We start from the raw sequence: 20,025 nt of genomic DNA, 5'->3' as shown, positions 1-20,025 counted from the left end.
GACTCGTCAGCCTGGGAAGGTAGCTCATCTGAGAGAAGGAAAACTCTGATCCCAAACCTCCACAGCCTTGTGGCTACATCCAGTTATGGAAAAGGCTTCAGGAGTCAACCTCTAGGCAAAGTCCGGAGCCGGAGTCCCTGAGGCAGTTTATGGCTGAACACAGTCACGTTTTGGCAACTCCTGCAACGCTGCTGAAACCAACCGTATTGGCTTCTGCCTTTCCATTGGACCATTTCAGCGATGTGGAGACGGGGGATTTGCTACATGGGTAACAGCCTATCCTCCATACCTACTTTACCCAGGCTTTGTGCACTGGAGAGGACACTCTGTTCCAGAACCACCATTCAGAGTGTGATACCATAGTCTTCTGAGACTAAAGGATGCCAACATGGAATAAGCCTTATTTGCCATTTCTCTTGTGGAGATCTCTTAACCACTTGAGAAAACCTTCAGCAAATTATTGGAGGGGATCATTTCAGCATATTTGTTCTTTCATAGGTTCAGAAACGTGAAATTGTGATCTTTTTGAAAAAAAGTCTGTAGTTTACTCACTTGCTAATATTTCACACTGAATTTACTGACTGGTATTTTTGTATTTGAGTAGGAGATTTCTAATCTTTATCACACCTGGGAAGAGATCATTGCTCCTTAAAATATTTTTCCTTTCATGGAGTACTTTTAAGTACTTTCTAAACCTTTCTAAAGTTCCGTTTTCTGTTAGTGATGTAGGCACGTCGCTGTTTATACAGTTATGACACGTTTTTGTTCTTGTTCAGCCATGTGCTGTTAACTGCCTTTAAAAGTAACACTTTATTTTTATGCCCCAGAAGCAAATGAGTTTTTGAACACTTTTCCTTTAAGTCATGGAGGCTCAAGTTGTAGAAGGCAACAATTGAACTTTTGTATTTTATAGGCACTAATATTGGTGGCTTATAGTTTACCAGTATCTTCTTTCCTGCTTCATCTTGCATCTGCAGTTAGCTAGGGTTGAATTTAAACAACGAGAACTACACAGCAATAGTTTTGAAAAACCTGTATTGTCATGTGAAGATGATTGTGCATGGCCTCTGACTATGAAGACCAGCATTGCCACCCTTGCTTAACCTTAGTTTCCTCACAGAGGTAGACAGCCAGTACTTCTTGCAATTACAAGTGCCATATGGCAGACTTCTAAGTGATGATGAAATAGTTTGAGGTTATATGAAATCCACGTATAATATTTTGAAATGAGACACATCAAGGAAGCCAATTTTGCACCCTATGTTCATTCTCAGCAACAGGAGTTGCTTTTGTTCATTGTACTTGTACCAACCCATAATATAAGTATTTTGAGTCTTACAACTTCTTAAAAAACTTTGTTTAAACTTAAGGAAAGATGGAGCCTTTCCAAGCAAGAGATAACTCATGTAAAAATTTGTTAGGGCAATAGCACTAACATGTTTTGAGCTAGCAGCTCAGAATTCTGTCCTTGGTAGAGTTGCTCCGTTAAGTGCACCTTGAATAACATTAAAATGTTAAATCAGTGGTTTTCAGACTGGGGCGTCGTGATGCCCCAGCCTGAAGGCCCTGGCCTCTTTTAAGGGGCGGGGCAGGGAAGAGGCAGGTAGGAGGCAGCGACGTCGGGCTGCTCAGGAGAGCTGCAGGGACTGGGATGCACTCATCAGTCCCAGCAACAGCCTATCAGGGGTGCGGTCAGCCCTGCACAAGCTTGTTAGAAGAGAAAGTGGAGCGATTGCGCTCCACCCCCGCAAAACCGGAAGTGGGGTGTGATCGTTCCACTTTCACTTTTAGAAGCCTGGGGAGCCCTGCAGGCGCTCGTGCAGGGCTCCCCGTACCCCCAACAGGCTGCTGCAGGGACTGGTGAGTGCATCCCAGTCCTTGCAGCCCTTCTGAGTGGCGTGATCCTGGGTATCATGTCACTGCCTCCCCCCGCCCCCACAAGGACTTACAGCGGTGCAAACTCTCCTAGAGAGTTTGAAAACTGCTGTGTTAAATAGCTGTGTGCTTTTTTGAAAAATTTACTGTGGATGGAAGGATTGTCTATTTTGAATTCTTTTTATCTGCTTGAGATTGTGTATAGAATGTGAAAAACTCACTTGGTCACAAGTTAGCAAAAATAAGAAGACCTGAAGGTGTGATGGTGTGTGAACTGGGGGTCTATGGTTCCTCTTTTTGTGAGATCTGAACAGGTTAATTACCTTGGCATAATTAGCCTTTATTTCTATACTTAAAAGTGCCCTGCTTTGACTCTAAATACAGTAGTACAGTGTTTCTTAAACTGTGAGTCGGGACCCACCATGTGGGTTGTGAGCCAGTTTAAGGTTGGGTCCCCCATTCATTTCAATATTTTATTTTTAATATATTGGACTTGATGCTATCATGATATGTGACTGCATTTGGGGAAATGTTATAGAGCTGTACTTTAAACAGGCTACTATGTATATTCTTTTAAGCAGGACCTATGAGAGGCATTTTAGCAGGGGGTACAAAATTTCTTCTGGGCACCTTCCCAAAGAGGAAGGGGGCAATGGGGGCAGGCAGAATGGGGGGAGGACAAAGTGGGGGAGGTGCTGACAGCCACAATAGTCTTTGGAGCTCAGGTCTGCTAGGCTTCTTGATGCAGAGTCCAGGTCTACCCAACCATACGGCATTAGCAGCTAGATAAAGTAATGAAAACCAAACATGCTCCTGTGTCTCTCTGAAATTTTTGAAATATAGAAAATGGATTGCAGAGTATTAGCATTATCGTATTTAGGCTCACATTAAAATGGATCAAAATGAACTTCAGCAGCAGCTGTAGCCCCACAGCTGTGTCCCTGAGCTTCTATACACTCCTTCATGGTTATGGGATCCACAAGCCAAAGAGCTACTATAGCAGGCCAGTTTCCTCCCAGATTTGACACTGTTTTAAGGAGGGTCATGGATGCTTTCCTGGGCCTGGCTTGCAGTAGCAGTTAAAAGGCATGTACATGATTGTGCCCTAGCATTATGCGCTGGCAGTGAGTTCAGGTAAGATAGGAAAATGTCAGGTCCCAGGAACTTTCTGGGGCCCCTCCTTTGGCTCCTGGGCCCCCTTTCTGACCCTGGGCCCGGGTACAAATTACCGCCTTTACCCCCCTCTCCTAGGCCCTGCTTTTAACAATGATAGTAAATGAGACTTACAGCTGGGTAAGTGTGGATGGGATTGCAGCCTAGGATTGTTAAAACTTGTCCTGCTTGATGATGTCACTTCCAGAAGACATCAGTTCCGGTGGGTCCTGACAGATTATCATTCTAAAACGTGGGTCCCAGTGCTAAATGTGTGAGAACTACTGCAGTAGTATGTATTGGCCAATGTAGAGATATATCAACATTGGTGGGTGGAGATTGACAGGGTCAGTCTCTTGCGAAAGTAGGCAAACTTAATAGAAATGTATGTGGACCGAGTGCCTGCTTTCCTGGAAGGTGACTGAGATCATGGAAGGCCCCCCACTAGTAGAAACACATCTGGGCTTGTTTAGAAATCCCTGCTGGCTTTTTATGTGAAATAAAGATCTTTTCATTCTTTCTTCTTTCAACAAATTGTTTTCCTGCTCAAAATAGGCTTTGGAGAACAGGAAGCATGTATTTAATCATCACGTTCCTATAATTCTGGATTATTTTGGGTGTATGTTATGAAATGCAGTTTCTGGTTTAGTGGCTGTTTATAATGGTTCATTCTCTTTCACTTATTCTTATACCTGTGTTGCCAGCATGATTTTGTTGAGAAATGTGTTCAAATGACTTTCAAAATCATAATTCTTTACACATAAGAAAGTAGTGGGTCTGTTGTTATAATCATATGAAGGAGTATACCTTGTTTTCCCTGTTTTGTGACTCTGAAGAAAAACTCTGAAAAGCTCAAATGCTTAATTTATCTCTAGCAATGTTTAAGAAATACTGTTTTCTTAAATATAAGGAAAATAATATGTTGAAATCATCATTGAAGAAATATTCAAGCTCTTTTTAGTAACTTTAGATTAGTGCTTATTTTCTGAAGATAGTTTAAGGGTGATTTAAACTTTTGAGGTGATTTTAATTTTAAATTGTTTACAAACTGAAATCACCTCAAGTGGAGACCGAATGTGGACGAAGTAGCCTAATAGTGTAAACTAGTGTTTGAGAGAATAATTGAAAAACCACCATAAATGTGTCCCGGTCACTAAAACTTCAGTGGGTGAAATCTAAAATTTTGTCTCAGATACTGTTCCAGAGCTTTTGCAAACCATGGCTAATTGATAGATCATTGCATTATTTTGACTATAACTACCAGTAAGAGAATAAGAGAAACTGAAAATCAAAACTGCTTAGTCAAAATTAAGCTTGTCCTGACAATAAGAGATTTTAGAATATTCAGATAGGTGAAGTACTCTTTTTCTTGCATCTTTTGAAATTTAAATCTGTAAAAAATAAAATCTATTAACTGTGTCCACCAAATCCATGCCAACTTAGAGCCCAATCCCATTTGCGAGCCTCACCGCCAGGCTCCTGCCCATGCTAGCCTAGTGCCGGCTGATGCTGGGCTAGCGTGGGGCAGTTGCCCAGCTTCCACGGCTCGGCGGTCTCCCGGACCACTGAGCCACGACATGGTAGGTGGGGGCGGGGAGGAGGTTTTCCGTGGAGGGGGGAGGCTGGTGGGGGACGGAGAGAGGATGGGGGGCTGGGTGTAGGGAGGGAGGTGGGTCCACGGAGCTCCACTCTGCAGGATCCAAGGTGCTTGGGGAGGGCTCCGTGCCCTACCCGAGCGCCTTTACTGCTGACCTTTTGGTTAGCGATAAAGTGAGTAGCTCCATTGCGGGGCTGCTTACCTTACCCAGGAGAAGGGGACAAAAGTCCCCTTCTCCCGAGGCGCCTCCTACGTTAGCCCGGAGCACGCAGGATCTGGTGGCAGCCATTCTCAGTGCCACCGAGGCTGGGCGCCCCGGGCAGCTCAGGATTGGGCTGTTAGTTTCTTGTATGCTTTGGTGTTAATACGTTGTGGATATTTAGCTATATCCTGTATTTTTTCATGTCCAGGTTTTCTCCCTAAGGTGTCTTTAAAAATTGACGTTCCTAAAATGCTACATATGAAGAAAGATTTGTTAGTATATCATGCACTTTGGTACAATTGTTAAGCAGTTATGCTCTCCTCTTTTGTTTTATCTTTAACCTTGAGGTAGATTGATTAGATGGAGCCAGTTGCAGATATTTGTTTCCCAGCCTTTAGATTGTGCCAGTTTATTTTTGATAAATTGTATTGTTTGGTTAACTTCAAACTTATTCTGTTACTAGACTAGGCAGAGGCAGCTGGTAGCCTTAAAATAATGCAAAATAAGATGATAGAATTCTGGACTATTCCATTTTAGCACAGTCCACTCACTAGTATTTTACCACATACAGAGAGCTTTTTAGAAGTGGGAATTTTCAAAAATATGACCTTGTACCAGCAAATCTAAGAAGTATAGTCCTGAACATATGACCACCATTGTATTCTGCAGACCTTTTGTAGCAATGCTTAGATTTCCGTCTGAGTGACTACTTATATGATAAAGTGAGACACTTTCATTGATCCTGTGGCTTTTCACATAGGGGAAGGACGCAATGGAAGACTGTTTGTGTCTCAACCAGTGCGCTTCATCCTTTACTTAAGTTAGAATATGTGCTACCTTGGTTCAAATTCCAACAAAGCCTTTCTTAGCTTTAGTTAAGATCGGAATTACTATCTGCTTCTCATAATTCTTACAAAACCTTGTAGAATAGCAAATAATATTACTGGTGTATTGTTGAACCCTGGTTGGCTAGATAAAGAATATAAAAGAAAAAACTTATTTTAAAATAAAACTTTGGCAAATCAGAAGATGGTAAATTTTTTGGTTTTAAATTAACTTGGGCGTTGATTTTCTTTTTCTTTCAACCTCCATCACAACTTATTGCTTAATTTTTCCAAGTTGCTTATGCAGTGCAACCCTATGCATGTTTACTCAGAAGTGAGTTCCACTGATTTTAATAGAACTTCTTCTGTAGTAAGTGTGTATAGGATTCCAACCTCTGTTTGTGTTCTCCAGTTGAATTATGTTAACGTAGTATGATCCCTGCTACAATGTAGAAAGTATGGATTTTGCCTTCTGGTTCTAATTTATGTTAATTAGCTGTGGGGTTAAATTTTAATATCATGGTAGCCAGTGTTCCCTCCAAGGGGAATTCAAAACCAAGCTGGAATTAATTTGGCACTCATCTCCAGTTATCTCTTGTGAAATAACAGTGGCGAGCTTTTTTAAATGTTTAGTAACAGTGTGCCATTTATTACAGGATGATGTGATGATGCCCCAAAGAATACGACTGCAATGGGAAGCTGCTGTTCAACATCCCAAAAGTGTGAGTACTTCCCTCCAGTGTTGACACCAGGGTGCCAAGGGTAAAGTCTTGTACTTGGCCAGTCTTTATGCCTCCCACCCACCCTCTGATAGTGCACTGAGTGCTGCCACTATTGCCAGTACTAAGCATGTACTTAGTACTAAGCATATTCATTGTCAGACACATGAACTGCTCTGATGGATGTAGGCCCTTGACCAGTGCATTACCAGACCAACCCCTAATGCTACCCCTGCTTTCCTCTGTCCCTTCTTGAAGTAGCACTTCTATAGTGATTTCAAGTGTTCAAAGTACTTTACTTTGCTCAAGTGTAATCCTTACAATGGCCTTGTTGGGTAAGTAGTTGTATCCCTGTATTGCAGCTAGGGAGCTGAGGCTGAGAGGGGAGTGCCTTGCTGAAGGCCATGTAGCAAGTTCACGGAAGAGGGAAAACTTGAACTGGAAAATCTGACTCGCAACCCGGTCTGTAGTCCTATGCAATCCTGGGAGTAAGTTTCATTGAACACAGTTGAATTTAATTCTGAGTAGACATGCATAGAACTGTACTGTTAATCTCTTAACCACTGTTACTTCACCATAGTCTACTACTACACACAGTCTCAACATTGTGGCATGCAGTTTGTTAATACAGAAGTTTGGCAAAAGTTATGGTAGCATTGACAGTCATTGGCACATAGATTTTGTTGTTGCTATGCCTATTTGGTAGTTATTCTGTCCATGGTTTATCCATGGTTTCACTTGTTTGAGGTTCTCAGATTCCCCCCTTACATTCACAACTCACTTTTCTTCAGTTGTAAACACTTTGCAAAAGGAAGGAAGATTTTTTTTCCTTTCGCTTTGGAACAGAATGTAGACACTGAGAACCTAGACTCATTCAGCTGCTAGAGAAACGCTACAGGAGGCAACAGTGGGAACTCTAACAGGAAGTTCTCTGTTGTCCTCTTTCTGTTGTCATTCTCACTGTCACCTCCTGTGGTGTCCCTATAGCACAGCAATTTCCAACCACTGTGCCATTGCATATTGGTGTGCCACAAATGATCTGCATATGTGCCAAGGGAGTTGGGGGGAGGATCATTTATTAACAAGGCCATTGGGGATGTGAGCCCCCCACTGACAGTGGAGGGGTGCCTTGCTAATTGTCAGAAAATCTGATGGTGTGCCTTGACCATTTTAGTGCCTTGTCAGTGTGCTGTCAGATGAAAAAGGTTGAATAATGCTGCTTTAGCAATTATAAACCTAGGTTCTCACTGTTTGCTTCATGTTCCAGAGTGAAAGGAAGAAAAATCTTTGTTGCTATCTGCAGTTTCGGGTACCTGCAGTATCAGAAGAAACTTATCCCCTGTACATACGGGGGAACACATGTAATGCCAATAGCTGTTCTTAAGCAACATAGGAATGAATGGTTGGCTGATTGTCGGCAGCTGTGCTGATTGAGTTAACTGTGAAGTAGCTAATGAATTGTGCAGAGACTTTTACTTTATCTCTTGGATAGCTGCAACTATTGCTCAATAGGAAGGAGAACTGTACAGATAATAATAGGATTTTCTTATTTGCTTTCTGTTAGAGACTCTAATAACACAGAACATGTACATTTTATGGTGCTTTGCACTTCTGTGACAGATTTAGATCTTTTTGCTTAAGCGATTCTCTTTAACACACAAGTTGGATTTTTGAGAAGCTCTTCAGCTCTCACAACAGGTTCTCCTTTTTTTTTACTCTGGATTGTTCTCTGGAGGAGTCTCTGCTCCTAGTAGGGAGGCAGTGGTGTAAAATCAGAGTTACTATTATCTTAAGAACTAGATTGGCCGAGTAGTGGGGGATAAAAGAGAAGTAACATTTGTACAGAGAAAATAGGTAGTATTGGTGAAATACAACCACCTGCTAAATTTGATAGACAGAAATCACTCACACTGCATGATAAGGGACTGGCATTGTAATATGGGGCTGTTCTGTGCTTCTGTTACCAATAATCTTTGAGGCTGCACAAACTTACAGTGACAAATAAAACTTATTATTACTCCCAAGCATTGCTGCACTAATAATTTTGCTAAACAACTAACAAAAAACAAGTTGTTTGTTTTTTCAAACAACTAACTTGGAAATGAAATTCTGAAGTGAGTGACTTGAGGCAAGTTTTTGCTACTGCAGTATTTTAAGAAGACTTCAATTGTGCGATATTTAGTATAAGCCATGGGAGGAAATGCTGTGATTAATTTTAGTTTTCAGTGTTATACTTTTAAAAATAACTGTCATAAGTGAAAGTGCTTGGCACATGTTTGCTTCTTGGTATGGTGCTGTTTGAGAGACATAGCGGAGGGGGGGAAGGACTCTGCATGAGGCAATAAGCGGATTGGATCGGATGGATAATAATCATCCTCTTTTTCTTTGAACTAGAATGAAAACTATTGAAACAAATGGTTTGACCTTAATTTTTAGGCATGAATCCATACCACAGTATTACCATGCATAACTTGGCAAGCATCCTTGTTAAAGAGGCTTACAGCGGACTAAACTTTTAAAAAGAGTTTTAATGTGCACATTTGTTCTTTGCTAGTAAAAAGATAGATCTTATAGTAGATGCAGTATGTATGAGCTCATGCTCTGCCCAATTTCATGTCGCTTGTTTGGACTTGTTGCATAATTGTGAGATGTCAGTGAGGATGGAAATGGAACAAATACATGGTTTATTCATGACCCTGCAGGTGTCCTTAACTGGGGCTATTGCTACATTAGCAATGTGTACTTGGCTTGCGAAGGCAATTCATGGCTGACTTATGCCTTTGCTTTCTTTTCCTGGGAGTGCCATGTTTCTTTTTATCTTCAATACTTTGGTCCATTTACCCTCTTTTCAGTTCTTTAGCATCCATTCTACTAACATAAAACAAGGGGTGGTGTGGTTGCACTAGCAATGAAAATATATTTCTTCTTGGTTTATTTGGGAAGCTGAACAAATAACTGAATAGTTTCGGTCACACATCTGAGGGAGTTTCAAGATGCACTGTGTTATGTCATTCAGACAGACAGTGTTACACAATAGAACAACATACGGCAGTAACTTGTGCAGGGAAGCTTTTTGTTTTAATTTGTAGTGTTGTAATCAAAGTTAACTTTGCTTCTGATATTTGTTATTGCCATTAGCTCTGTGCTGGGCTACCATGGTGGGGAATAAAAGTACAACTGGGAGGATCACTGATGTTTGGCCCTGTTGCATGTGTATTTTGGTTGCAGTGGCAGCTTGATGCTGCAGCTTCTTCATTGATAGCTCAGTCCAAATTTGGTTCTCCCAGTGATGAACTAAAATGACATGTTAACATTTTTAAATTTCTTTTCTTCCACATGACTTCATGAAACTATAACATAGAGCCTGTTTACTCTTATATCCTGGCCTTTTTCTTTTACCTCCTGTTCATAAAAAGGTCTTGATAAGAATAATCTTCTAGCCCAGAGCTATTCAAACTGGGGCATTGCAACGCCCCAACCTGACAGCCCTGGCCTTAAGGGCAGGAGGCAGTGATACAATCCCCAGGATCATGTTGCTAAGGGGGGCTGCAGGGACTGGGATATACTGACCAGTCCCTGCAGCAGCCTGTCAGGGGTGCAGGGAGCCCTATGCAAGCGTCTGCAGGGCTCCCCAGCATCCAGAAAGTGAAACCGGAGTGATTGCACTCCACCTCTGCAAAACCAGAAGTAGAGCATGATCACTTTCACTTAGAAAGCTTGGGTCCCTGCAGACACTCACACAGGGCTCCCCACACCTCCGACAGGCTAATGCAGGGACTGGTCAGTACATCCCAGTCCCTGCAGCCACCCTTAGCAACATGATCCTGGGGATCGCATTGTTGCCTTCCCCCTGCTCCCCTCCCCTTCAAGGATTTACTGCAGTCCTCAAACTCCCTGAGAGTTTGAAAACAGCAGTTCTAGCCTTATTTTTCTCTTGTAATTCCAAGTCTGAGCCAGGATTTGGGGGAGACGTTGCCACACTCTTGCTTCATATCAGCAGGATTTCTTTATGCAAACATATTTCATTTAGAAATACTTTTTGTGACTTTCTGAGGAAGGCAAGACCTAAAGTATTCTTCTTTTGGGAGCTGATATGGATCAGATACTCTTTTGTCTTTGTCAGCATGCTTTAGGTAGTCACAAACACGTAAATTAGATATGTACTGACAGGCAAAATGTAAAGGCATAAAAATAACTTTATTTTGAACGTGAAAAGTATAGAATTTAAGAAGTTGCTTGATCAGTGGTATTTACTCATTTTCTGTTAATGGAAGGTGAATAGAGACATTTGGAACTACATAAAATGACCTGAAATGTAAAAACAGTGAAACTGCAAAGAAAATGACTGAAGACCTGGCTACTGCTTAGGACTGTGTCAATTTTCATTTATTTGAATGCTCTAATGTAAATTATTTCTCTGTCATTTTGTAGCATGGATACATAGTGTTTACTGTAGACAGAAACAAGTACCTGTATGCTGAGAATTTCTTGGCATGTGATGTCTGTGTAGCTCCAGGTGTAAAACCTTCCCATCTTATACTGTGGGATCTGTGATGCAAATTACCACATGGGGCTATTCACTTACCTGAAGGAGAGTTACTCATAAATACAGATGTCATAGTAACAGTTTCTTACATCTTGACAGGCTCAAGATCCCTGGTTTAATTTACTAGTGATAAAATCTGTGTGTGTTTTACTGGATGATGGGTAAGAAGATCTATTGTCCTTTTCCTGCTAAAATGGATGGGTTGCTGCTGACTTGAACAGTTGGTAACTTGCAATATATAGCATATTCATGTACAGCCGCTAATAAAAAACCTGGTTTAACTAAAATGAAAGAAGGCAGCTCCACAAAAACCTAACGGAGAAGTCACTTGGGGTCTCAAAGTTTAAACAGTGTTTGTTGAACAAAGAGAAAAAACAAGAGGAAGAAAGAGCGCTGTATTGCTGAAGTTGCAAGAAGTTCCTCATTTCTGCTTATTAGACTAGAAAATCTAATTGAAGAACAGCTGATTTGTGTAACCGCATGTCATTCAGAAATACTGCTGAGGACAGACATTCCAGCATATTAATCTGTTGACCATCAAGGTAATTTTGAATGCTGCAGTTATCTTACAGTGCAATCCTAGGCAAACTTACCTGGAAGTAAGCCCTTCTGTGTTCATTGGGGCTTATTCTAGGTAAATGTGCATATGACTGCAGTCTTCTTATCTTAAGAGTAATTAATTGACCACTTTTTCTTATACCTCTAGCTGCAGACAAACATTTCTTCAACTACATGCAGAACAGGACAATAGTGAAGTTTAGACAAACTGTCAAAACTGTAAAACTGCTGCAAAATATTTGCAAATATGGCATCTGAATGCAATATGACATTACACTGGAAAGCCAAAAAGAACTAAATGTGTGTTCTAGTCATTTAAAATTTTATAAGATTTTTGGAAACACTTTAAAATTTAAAAGATTGACTAAAATTGTGAGCACATATTTGAACAAGGGCATTTGTGGTTTGGTTTTAAGCTGAATTGTTGTTGGGTTCACTGTATAATTTTAATTATGTATGCCACCTTGAACTTTACCTCTTGAAATTGGAAAGACAGGATAATTCTCTAACAAAATAGCATTTTGGAATATTTATGGATATACAGAATGAGAACTATTTGTGGGTAGTGGTTAGATGTAAATATTAAGATTTCTACTACTCTCTCCTCTCTCTCTCTCTCTCTCTAGATATAGATATGCTGTCTAGATTTAGCACTTAACATTACATGGTATTCAATTCTGTACTGGACTTCCAATCTATGTTTAAACAAATCAAATTTAAATATACAGTATGTTGCTCCTTCCATTGCTTCTTTGAGGTCCCAGAAGAGTTGAAAGGCAGCGTATAAATCTTTTAAATAAATAAATAGAAAACAGCGGATTGCAATTCAATATTTAAAATAGCTCTGTTAGTTTTCATTCTGAAAAATAATCCACAAAAATCTGTTTGTATAATTTCAGAGATTTGATGCATGAATTTTGAATACTAGAGCTAGAAACTATATAACAAAAAGATGAAGTTGCTAGTATTCTGGTTTCTGTTCCACATGCTAGTGTGCTAAGACTCATACATAAACAAGGTGAAAAATAGTGTGACCTATCAAATCTCTTTCCTATAGGACATAGAATTGTAAGGTTAGACCTGAAGTAAGGCTCATGATGGTATGTTGCCTTGACATTGTTTAAGAGTTATGGTGTGACTCTGATATGGCCCCTCCTTCTGTTTTATTTTTTGTAAAGCAGTCAGTTCTGGCTTGGCACCACACTTGGCCTTCCAGTGTATCCACTTTTCAGTCTGACTCAAGACCTTTAGAGATGGCTTGATAAACCTGCTGGGTTTTAAGGCATGAGACAAAAGCAGCACCTAAGAAAATGTAGAAATCACAACTATTGTGTAAATGAAATTGTCATATAAGTATCTTTGTATTAGGAAAGGGGGGGAAGTTTATTGACTCTGAAAGCACAATAATTATGACAACTTTCATTAATTGAGTACTTCCAAATAAATCACTTGACACATGCAAGAATTCAGCTGTGAGTTTGGTTTTCATTAAACTGGTCTTTAGAAATTCTTTTAATTTGCTGTCTCTGAAAAACCGCAGTAGATTTTCAAAGCTAGTGTTCAAATCCGTTCTACATTTTAATGAAACGTCACAAATGAAAACCATCCCTACTGATACAGCTTTGTAATTAAATTTATATCCAGTATGGCTTCCACATGCCAATAACCACATCTAACAAAGGTTCTGTTACTGGAGTATTCTAATCCTAGATTCACGATATAGTTGCTAAATAGATGATCATATTTTATATTCTCATACACCTCATGGCTGGAATTACTAAATGTTAAAAAGATCATTTTCTCTTCCTCATGTGTCACGCAACTAGCCATGGGCACTGCTTGAGATGTGATATCTTTCATGGAATCCATATACATGTTTACTGTTGGAGTTTCAGCTAGAGTAGTTAAAAAAAAATCTAATTCCAGCTTTCTAGCCAAAGTTTCCCCTTTGTAGTGGTTGTTCATGGTTTGCATTTCTTGTTTCAGCAGCTTCTACAACTTTCACCACCAAGGGCTGCACTGGAATCTTGCCACAACTTTGAGGATTAATCTTACATAAAGTGAAAGTTTTGTATACTTCTTATGCCTTTGTTTTAACCCAAAGTTCAGCTAGCTGCTTGCATTGTAACCCTCATGTAGGCAACAAAAACTTTCAGTTTTTGAAATTTCTGTAGGGAAAGTAGCCAAAACAGAGAATATTGTTCAGATGATATTAGTAATTGCAGAAGGGTTATGAAAAAGAAGGCAAGGTGATTTTTGGGTTTTTTTCAGTAGCACTGAACTGCATGTATGGAAGTCTGTCTCACTCATTCTGTCACACATCATCATACACTGGATGTTGGGAAGAAGGGATAACAGCAGAGATGTCTGGTCAAAATATGTGACAAACGTATGTGACAAACACATATTTTGAGTTGGGTCGCTTGAATCCTTCTAAAGTTGAAACTTTCTCTGTAATGTTGCATAGGGGTACATGATACAGAGTCAGTTTTTAATGGCATAGGGAAGGTGGAGTGGTTCATTTTGGCAAGTGTGGGTATGGTTTAATTTAGATATCTCATCGAACAATGGTTAAGGAAGCTTAACCAATTGATGTAATTTCTGAATTGAGTGGTTTGCAATTAATTGACAAAACAGATGTGTAGAAGCCAAGGGCTGAACTGTGTTGGTAAATCAAGGGTTCTGCCAACTGTTCTTTGCTATGGTGTCTGAACTGACAAACCACAGCTAAGGATGTTGCTCTGCCTTCAGAAAACCCTGCACCATAGAAATGGGAATGCTAAGCAAAAGGAAAATGAAAATGGGCAAGAAGCTCTAAACCCTGGTTGAATACTGATTTCTAGTTAGTACAAAGCAGGGTTTGATGTGATGTCTGAATTATGTTTATATCCTGAGAATGTCGGTTTCAGATGAAATTCCTTTTGGGGAACTCTTGTAAAATCCAGAGTGGAGGTGCTGTGTAGGGGTAGCAGCATGCTCACACCTCAATCTTTCAAACTGCAGTAATGTACTCCAACAAGAATTTCAGCAATGAACTACTTTTTGGTAAGTGTAGAGACACCTATTGTGCTGGCAATGCATAGAGAACTTTTACTGCTCAAATAAACTACTAGTGAATTTCATAAGATAGGTTTGAATGTACCCTTGTAGGCATTTAGGCAAAGTGGTATGCCGTGTACTTTTGCAGAAGATAATTGTATTGCGCTTTCATTCTCTGAATAGATTTTTTTATTTATTTCTGGTGAAAAGATTATTTGGTAACATCCAAAAGATGATTATCATTAAGATACAAGACAAAAGCTACAATCCTACCTGCATTCTGTGTGATCAAATGGAGATAAAAGTATTGGTTACTACTACATACATATAAAACATTGATTATATTTTAAGATATTTATTATTGTATATGTTCTCATCCATTTTTATTTTCACCTTTTAAGGTCAAATTATCAGCGGTAGCTGCAGTGTAGAGATTGCCATGTTCTCCAAATGGACTTGAGGCAAAGGAAATTACTTCAAAGCCAGGTCTCTTCTGGAGTTGGGGGGCTGTTCAGATACATGACTTTGGCTCAGGCCCATCTCTGCAGCAGTCATTAAATATAATCATGAACACATGAAAACATGACTTTTCTTCAAAGCAAACTGAAAAAGGGCAGCTAGTTGCTGAAATTTTAGAACTTCCTTCTAATTTTCCTTTTGTTTTTACCTGCGGCAGCACTTCTGAAACTCATTTAATTTACATTCCATTATAATCTAATACAGCTTGCAACATCATGCAACTTCTCCATTCCAACTCACTATGGAATGCCTTTTGTATATTACTTTATGCTGTTTCTTTGAAAGTGTTGTGTTGCAAGTTCCTGTGACTTCCTTTGAATTGCAACATTGTGTTATACAGGTGTGCTGCATTAAGTTTTTTGTAAGAGAGGAGAAGCCTTGTTTTTCTTTCAGAAGCATTTCTTTCCTTCAGAAGCATTTCTTTCTTCTTTCAGAAGAAGTGTCTGAACTCCTATAGTGGGTTGATAAACTAGGGTTTGCTACAAATCAAGAAGAATCTGTACTAGTACATTTTCTGAAGTATTCTTTGAGTTTTTTTTATGCAGTTGCTTATTTTTTTGGATTAATGCAGTGGTTCCCAAACTGTGAACCGTGGCTCTCTGGGAAGCCACAGAATCCAGCCAGGGGAGCCACAGAATCCTTGCAAAAATTCTTATACACTGCATAGGATTGTAACCCTAATGGGTAGCCATGGCCAGTGGCCCAGTAGGTCAAGAGAGCCACCAGTTGAAAAAGTTTGGGAACCACTGGATTAATGGACCAGATATATTACAACAGGGGTGTCCAAACATTTTGGCAGGAGGTTTACATCATCTGTCTGACTCTATGTCAGGGGCCAGGGGGGAAAAAGGATTAATTTACATTTAGAATTTGAATAAATTTACATAAATGAATATATTAGAGATGGAACTTTTATGAATGAATGAAGGTCTTGCAATAGCTCAAGGTCTATAAAAGGCCTTGCACAAAGCAAGGCCAGCCTTTCCGTCGCCACTGCTGCATCATAGATGTGAAACAGCAAGTAGTGGAGGGAGCCCTTGTCCCACAGCTCAGGTGAGAGGTCAAACAGTCATCCTCACACTGAGAGCAGTTTTGTTGGGCCAGCATGGGCTCCAACAAGTCTCCGGAGGGCCAGAGGCTCATTGGAGATGGGGGGGCTCCCCGCAGGCCGGATTGGGAGCCCCCAAGGGGTTTGGGCACCCCTGTATTATAAGATTGCAGCTAACCACTCACCTCCCTGCCTGGAGTCAATCCACAAAGATATAGGAAGAGACTTGGAGGGTCAGGCCAAAACTTCATCAAGTCTATCATCCTCTTTTGCAGTATGGCCAACTACATGTCTTCAGGAAGCCTAGTGAACCTTATTTTACTATGGAGAGTCCATAGCTCCATCTCTTGCCTGCATTTTCCTACTTCCCTATCTAACAATCTCTGACCCTTTTTTGTCTTTCCACTCCCCACTCGCCCCATGGCTAGTCCATGCAACTTAACTCTGTACTGCTTCCCACAGTACTGGAGAATAAGCTTTGGACTATATCATAGTAAATATTTGTATGTTGATTTGTTCATGTTAACTAAATTGTTTAAAACAAAATAAGTAAAAAGGAATATTTTCCTTACAAAATCCAACACATTTACTCCAAAGACAAAAAATATTTAATTTGTGCAATTTTTAAGGGACAAAGTGGTAAGGATAACTGAAAATCACCTTGTTTGACTTACACTTAAAATCGCCTGGAATCTGCACAGCATAAAATAAGGCGACAGAGGAAGTTTACTCCAAGAATTCTTTAAGACCAAGACTGTTTTGAGACATATTGCGGCCATGTGTATATAAAGAACCAAATCATTTTCTGCCCTTAACAGAAGTAGTAAAACTGTAGGATGTTGTAAAGGGATGATAGTAGCAAATGTACTACTAAAGCAAATGTACAATTAAAAAAAACAAACATAATCCATATAAAATATTTATCTTTTTTTATAGGTTTGTTGAAGGAATAGGTAGCAGTATAGAGAGTTTACTTGTAAAGCAGTTTTTGAGTTTGCCGTTTGTTAAAGGATAGATTTTATGGCTCTCTTGATCTGGGTTCCATTCAGTGGTGGTAGCATAAGTGTAGTGAATAGCATAGGTCGGTTTGGGATGGCGTGTGGTATACTTGGCAGTGCTTATTTTATAGCTGAATTGCAAAACCTAATTAATGTATTCAAGGTGTCTTAAACCCAGTGGATACCTTATGTGTATGTATATATGATGGATCCATCATGCTTGAGAGACTTGTGTAAAAGTAAAAACCTTCCTTATATTCCCTGTAAATCTTCATTCGTTTGGTATGAGCCTGTATTGCTCCATACAAATCATGCATCCCTCCACAGGAGTGTAGAGCCCAATGTACATAGACCATATATGTGCACTTTAATTTTGTCCCATGCAGATTGTGCTACAAATTCTGGAGTCTACATATGTAGACCCCTTTGCAAATGTGAACTCTCATACACAGTGTGATCCAGATCCTCTGCTGTGTGAAGGACCTGAAAATTTGCATAGGGACAACATTTTCACTAGGCCTAGAAGCAGAAGTATTTTATGGAGTGGCTTTACAGTTCTCATGCACTGAGAAGAAATTTTATTCTTTCATTATGTAGTTCATAAACCCTTATATCTGATTACCAAAAGAGGTTGTTCTTGCACTTAAAGGCAAATTAGAGACAACTGGCTAAAACAGTGTTGTTCACTGTGGTTCAAGACCCCAGTGGGGTTGCAAAGCCTCTTTTGTGGGGTTGCGGCAACCTTTCAAGGCCTGCCCCATGACCACCTTTTCACTCTTTCTGTCCCTAATTTATCAGGAAGACGGGTGGGGTGGGTGGATTGGGTCCTGGGTCCTGGGAGAAGGGCAGGATTGACAATGGGTCCCCAGTCTCATACTTTATTTATTGAGGCTGTGGCATGAGAAAGGTTGAAGACCACTGGCCTAAAACATAACACCTTTAGACCATTTTTTGTCAAATTTCTGATATCCAAGTGCATTTTCTGATACAAAAATGAAGACTCTTCACCAGGGTTGGGAACTCGACTCGGATGACTCAGACTCGAGTCATGAAAATGCGTGATTTTGGGTGACTCGGCAACTCATGAGTCGTGTGAGTGGAAGACTCTGAAAAAAACTCAAGTCAGGTGCCCCCCTGACTTAGCACTTATCCCCATATGTGCTGACTCAAGGCTGCCTGTTCTGGGTGTGCTTGCTTACTGTTTTTGTGGCATGGAAAACCTTGTGGTTCCAGCATTCTGACGGGGGCGAGCAGCAGGGAGGTTCCAGCCAGGAGGCAGGAAAGGATTAATGTTGCAATGAATGGACTGGGCTCTCTTTTCCTGTCTCTGATAGGAAGGAAGGTATGGATGATCATTGGACAAAGGGTAGGCATTTTGATATTTTCACTGACTGAGGGAGGGCAGCAGGAAGAGCCCAAGGGGGTTCTTGCCTTATTATTGACTGGAGGGGGAAAAAGGTGGGGAGGCAGGGGAGGTCATTCATAGCAATCAGGAACCTCATGGCTTCTAAGGGCTTGCTGTTACTTGGGAGGAGCAAGCTTCATTGAATGACCGGCTGCAATGGAGCTACTTCTGGGTAGGGCTGCAAAGGATCAGGTCATCCTGGTAACTCAGCGACTCGACTCGGTCAAGCCCTGCTGGAGTTGCGCATCCCTGCTCTACTCTAGAAGCTTACATTCAAAAGGATTGTTTTGAGTATGTGGCACTTCAGAGAAGTACGAAAGGCTTCCTGTCTTCAGAGAAGCTGCCGTCTGTGTTTCTGCATGAGTCACTGGTCTGGATGTACCATCTGCCTAGAATGACACAACTAGAAGAATGGCTCATACAGAGATACAGTGAACAACCTCTGTAGGTGTGAGGAATGGTTTCTGTATTCAAGAACTTGGTCAGGTCAGCTTATTCGACAAGGACCTAGGATTGTTTCATGAATGCTGTCTTTTCTATTGCCATTTTCTGTTATTTTTCTACATAAATAAGTTCAAAACCCATACTGAGTACCTGAATAAATGAACATATTCACATTTCACAAATTTGCCTAATTTGATTAATTTGTTCCAAAATTTATTAGGATTAAATTTATTTGGGTTATTTTGGTTCAAATGCTTGATTTTCTGGATTTTTGCATGGTGACAAGACCACTGTGCTTGTGGTCAGCCACTTTTTCCTTTCTTTATGGCAAGTATCTTGTCTGAGTGGTTTATTATGAGCAGAAGCCAGCATTTTCGATGTTCTAGATCAGGGGTCTCCAAACCCCGGGCCGGGGGCAGCAAGCCTCTTTCCGGCCCACAGCCAACCTCTTGTTCCCTGAAAGCCTGTGGCCCACTCAACTGAACATGACCAGAACTGTGCTCTGATTGTGTCTGGAGAGTGTTCTGAGGGCCAGAGAGGTTGAATGAATGAGCCCATTCATTTATTCACTCATCTAAGTTCCATCTCTTATTTATTTAAATTTTATATTTAAATTTTTTCCCCCTGCCCTCCACACCATGCCAGATATTTGATGCGGCCCTCTGGCCAGAAAGGTTTGGAGACCCCTGTCCTAGATCCATGCATGAAACTGGGTAAGAATGTTTTACTTTGTTTTCCCTTTAGACCACTAGTAATGTAGCTTGTGAGGGTGGTTATATTCTGTTCTCATGTACTCACTTTTGAAAGGCAATGAAATTCTTCATGTGAAATTAATCCATCATAATTTGTATGCTTTTCTCAGTAACCCATGGCAAAACTTTTTAAGACATCTTGATTTAAATTCTAATGTGTGCTTAACTGGCACATGACTTAGAAATCTAGTCACACTCCCTTGTAGTAAGTGTGCACAAATTTCCATTCATATGCCTAATTTGAGGCTTAATACACCCAGTCCACTTTTTTCCTAATGAATGTTAATTATGCTTAAAACCTGGCACAAAAACTGTGGGAATCTTTTCTCTTATGTAAAAGCCCTACT

General features: G+C 40.3%; 1 protein-coding gene across 2 annotated transcripts in view; it reads left to right on the top strand.

The window, feature by feature from the left end:
* B3GNTL1 (UDP-GlcNAc:betaGal beta-1,3-N-acetylglucosaminyltransferase like 1) overlaps positions 1-20,025 on the top strand; it is a 228,675-nt gene that overhangs the window by 20,300 nt on the left and 188,350 nt on the right. For both annotated transcript variants that reach the window (XM_066618586.1, XM_066618585.1), the window contains exon 5: positions 6,307-6,372. In XM_066618586.1, the coding sequence (XP_066474683.1) occupies positions 6,307-6,372 (66 nt within the window). The remainder of the gene's footprint in view (positions 1-6,306; positions 6,373-20,025) is intronic.

Source organism: Tiliqua scincoides, chromosome 2 (assembly GCF_035046505.1).
Source record: "Tiliqua scincoides isolate rTilSci1 chromosome 2, rTilSci1.hap2, whole genome shotgun sequence".
In the NCBI taxonomy this organism is placed as follows: Eukaryota; Metazoa; Chordata; class Lepidosauria; order Squamata; family Scincidae; genus Tiliqua; species Tiliqua scincoides.
Note: the sequence above shows the minus strand (reverse complement) of the source record. Positions and strands in the feature narration are given on the sequence as shown.